This window comes from Cicer arietinum, chromosome 6 (assembly GCF_000331145.2).
Source record: "Cicer arietinum cultivar CDC Frontier isolate Library 1 chromosome 6, Cicar.CDCFrontier_v2.0, whole genome shotgun sequence".
NCBI classification, from domain to species: domain Eukaryota; kingdom Viridiplantae; phylum Streptophyta; class Magnoliopsida; order Fabales; family Fabaceae; genus Cicer; species Cicer arietinum.
In genome coordinates, this window is record NC_021165.2 from 29123762 (window position 1) to 29128112 (window position 4351).

At 32.9% G+C, this 4351-nt stretch overlaps 1 protein-coding gene across 1 annotated transcript in view; it reads right to left on the bottom strand.

Annotated features, from left to right (window-relative positions):
- Positions 1-843: 843 nt before the first annotated feature.
- Positions 844-4351, bottom strand: part of LOC101506340 (uncharacterized) — a 16895-nt gene continuing 13387 nt past the window's right edge. The window contains exons 21-27 of the mRNA XM_004506692.4: positions 3660-3755; positions 3491-3571; positions 3334-3405; positions 3004-3048; positions 2839-2922; positions 1704-1807; positions 844-1443 (exon numbers count right to left, since the gene is read on the bottom strand). Of these exons, the coding sequence (XP_004506749.1) occupies positions 1299-1443; positions 1704-1807; positions 2839-2922; positions 3004-3048; positions 3334-3405; positions 3491-3571; positions 3660-3755 (627 nt within the window). The 3' untranslated portion in view covers positions 844-1298. The remainder of the gene's footprint in view (positions 1444-1703; positions 1808-2838; positions 2923-3003; positions 3049-3333; positions 3406-3490; positions 3572-3659; positions 3756-4351) is intronic.

Sequence of the window (4351 nt, forward strand, 5' to 3'; positions counted from 1 at the left end):
AACCCTAATACTCAAATTCTATCAACTTTTGTGTTCAGTAACCTGCGATCATATCTCGAATTCTACAATACTATCTATATTCTCTATGGAATTCGAACCTAAACTTTGGTTACGATTCAGTTTTTCTATCTCACTGATCCTTATTTTATATTTCCTCAGCATAGAATTTATACTTAGGATATTTTTTTACCGATTTTTCTTTTCGTGGGCAAATTATGCCTATTTTTATATCTAGGATTTACATATACAATATATATCACTGTCAAGGTCAAGAGTAAATTTCTTATTATTTCAATTAGAAAATTCTATTCATAAAAAAGAAAAAATCTGACTCAATTTGAAAGCCTAACTTGCATTCCAGAACGTCATCTTTCACCTCGTTTTGGAATTATCCGATTCAGAGTTTTAGAATTGTTCGATTCAGAGTTTTGGAATCGTCCAATTCAGAGTTTCCAACCTAGAACAATCTTTAAAGTGAATCATGACAAATAGGATCATATGAAGACAAGAGGCACATCACTAGGGTTTGCGAGAGTTACAAAGCAAAGAGAGAGTTGTGAGGTCTGCATGTTTTGGGTCATATGCCCAAATTGATAAACTTGTTAGGAGGAGGTTATGAAAAACAATTTATGAGAGGAGCTCATAAGCATTTATGATATTTTCTACCAAACAATTTCAAATAAACCCTAAATAAGTCAGTCAATCCAAACAATTCCTAATATCATGTGGTTCTCTAATATGGATTATTCGGACAAATTTTGTCTTACATAAATGATTAAAACAAAACAATTAAGAGTTCTGTCCAATTTACTGTTTATAGTGTTGCAGTTTTAAAAAATGAAGTAAACAAACAAAATGAATATATTATTACAGAGGGATGAGTAAATACTCAAAAATACATGTCTAAACCCTAGATACATAATTCTCAAGACTTGGGGATTAATATATCATGTATGTATACATTTCTAATATTAACTAACACTATGCTTAACAGAGATCCAAAATTGAGACCCATTTGAGATAATGATACTTCGTATACCATTCTAATATACATCATTCCACCTACAAATGTACAAGCCAGGTTGTTGTTGCCTGATGCAAATGTACAAAACCCTTGACACATGGCCCAACTCTTCAGCCATTTGAACATGGCAAATTCATCAACTCTGACTTTTCATTCCCTTGTCTTGAGATAACTTTTAGCAGCAAGTGTAAGAAAGATCTACGCTATAATTTAACTTGAGAGTGTCACAATTGACCAGTAGATTCCACCACTCAACTACCGTGATTATTTTAGTTTAGCTTGCTGTAGATGATTCTTTAGATTTTTCTGTCATTGTGTCCTTATCTGAGTTGCTTGTCTCACCAGTTTGTGTTTGGCTAGTTTGTGTCTGACTTGAAACCTGAGAATCAGAAACAATGCCGAGAACAACCAGCACAGACCTGAACAAAATATTAGACTTAAGAATCAATATTGGCAACGATAAAAAAAAAAAAAAAAAAAAAAAAAAAAAAATTTTTAAAAAAAAAATAAAAAAAAAAAAAAAAAAAAAAAAAAAAAAAAAAAAAAAAAAAATGCTTTCAAACCAAAACTTTTTAAACAATAAATAAAAAATAAACTTCCACCTTTTATATGAAATAAATATAGATCGGAAAAGAAACGATAAAAGTAACAGTGTTATAGTGCCAAGTGATTAAGGAACCTGGGAAGTGAAGATTGTATATCTGGCTGGCTAGCATGAGCAATCAATGGTGCCTTCAGTGCAGCAATTCTATTTAATGCAGCTTCCAATTGTGGTGGAGGTAGCTGTATGGATGCATGCACCACCAGAAAACACATTAGAATATAATTTTAGACAATATGAGTGTTCACAAAGACTACCCAAAAATCATGAGAGCGAGTTGAGAAACAATAGAACATGAGGGATAAATGTATACCCGAGCAAATAGCACATAAGGATATATCAAAAGCATATATTTTATTTGTTTCCTTCTAGTTTCCTTTATGCCACAAATGGCATTAGTTGATGTCAATGTGATAATTAAAAAGAGCAATGCAAGTATAAGTATTTAAAAAGTAAGTAAATGTAAATGAGTTTAATTTTCATACACTGTCAATGTAAAATGTTTTACACTGTCGGTAAATCATGACCAATCATGTGGGTGACTTTATAAAAAGTTTTACCTATTAATTTGTTATACACTTCTCAAAATCATTTTTATTATACTAAAGTCAGGCAATGACATCTCTGAACACTCGAGTATCAAGCTCTAGCATTGAATATTATTGAGAGTCCCATACTAAATTAGATTTGGCTTGAAAATGTGTTTATATAAAAGAAAGGTATCCCTTGCCTTACAAAGTTTTGTAAGGTTAAATTAGTCCCAGACTAAATTTCAATATGGTATCAAAACCTATCTAAAATCAGTTAAGCCACCCACTATTGGGTCACACTCCAGATGTCTAGTCCTGGGAGTGAAGGGAGTCTGTTGAGTCTCATATTGGATGAGATATGCCCTAAAAATGTGTTTATAAGTGAGAGGCATCCCTCACCCAAACTCTAAGAAATACAATTTATAGTCTAAAATAACTTCTAAGAATATAGACCATGCATGGATGCAATCCAAATTGGTGATAATGGTGTTAAACAGAATAATAACCACAATGAACGCCAGACCATATAATATTGAACAGTATTACTTATGCTCTTTTACCCTTGACAATAAAAATTGTAAAGTTTATTTAGAGTTGACAGACTTCATGAAGAACAGAGCTTAGGACGGATACAAACACCAAACAGTTACAAATGATAATAAGCTCTTGAAAAATGATAATACCTGAAGCAGAACACCAAATGATTGAGGTTTCGTCAATTGCAGACACTTCAAGAATCCCACCCACAACTTTGGATATTTCCATATCTACAGCAACTCATTTAGTCATGCATATGCACATGGAACAACTGAGTGAAATATCAGAAATAAAATTGATCAAATAATCACCTGCTTCTTGACGAGGCGGGAAAGAATACCCATGATAAAGTCCACCTGTAGAAATTTAACCAAGACAATAAATTGCAGAAATATATCTAATTTAAACCAAACAATTAAAATGAATAACAGGAATCATGGTAGATTTTTAATTGGAAAATAAAGAAATAATACAATTGTGATAGATAAGCATAGTAGCTTTGTGGGATCTATATGGGTTTCAGATCTGATTTATACTCTAAGCAATCATTACTGATCAAATTACTAAATTCTGTTACACAACAAACAATAATACACGTTTCTTTACATTATTACATTTCCTTGCATATGTAAGCTTCTTACCAGTGTTGGAAAAGCACCTATTGCTTGTAATACTGTACGCATGAACAGTAAAGGAAGAGGAATTTGCTCAACCTGCAGCGAAGAGCACTTTCTGTATGAGATCAAACTAGGTTGGATATGTTTTCCAATTATATAAAGCAATTCCCACATAACATACCAATTGATTCAAAACTTTGGCAAGAACTTCTTGAGTAAAAGTTTGTCGCTGCTCAAAGCAAGCATTGCATGCATCAGTTACCTGCATGTAGACACTTAAGTTATGCAAAATGTATCTTGATTACTTGAATAAGAATGACGCACAAACCCAATCATCATAAGAGCCCTACCTTTTTTAAGGCAATTCCATCTCTTTCAGGATCAATTCCATGAATTGCAATCAATATTTCAGCTGGAGTAAGCACCGGACCAGATTGGGACGATCCCTGTATAAGAACAACTCTGCAATTAATTCAATAACTAAAATGTATTCATGGTTCAGAAAAATATTTTCTTATTAGAATATTGTGGATCATGAAAAGTTGTTATCTCCTTAATGACAAAGCTATAAGTGCTAAATTTCAAGAGGGTATAATGGATAGAGAATGAAGAATGAAGAAACTCGAAGTGTGCAGACTAGGAAGAACGAATATTGTACGTGGATGATGGCATGTAGAAACCAGGACATAGCACTCTGCTAGTTGATGGATGAATGTTACAGAGTGGAGAGGGATGAGGCAGAGTATTATGAAAGGAAAAAAATGAAAGGATAGGGTTTCATCGTGTTTTTAAAAAACTAGTATGGTAACGGTCCAACCCAAAATCCTTTAGTCTTTATATGCTATGCATAAATGGTCCAATCCGGCATTGGTACTAAAGTATGGCATTGTTGTTAAGATAGTCTAGATCTTGCTGAGATCGGTCAATCTCAAACAATCAAAAAAATGGGGTCAGGTTGCACAACCTGGTTTCTTAAACCCATATTTTAAACCAATATGTAACCTCAAACAAATCAAATCTCAATTGTAACACTCTGTTCCAA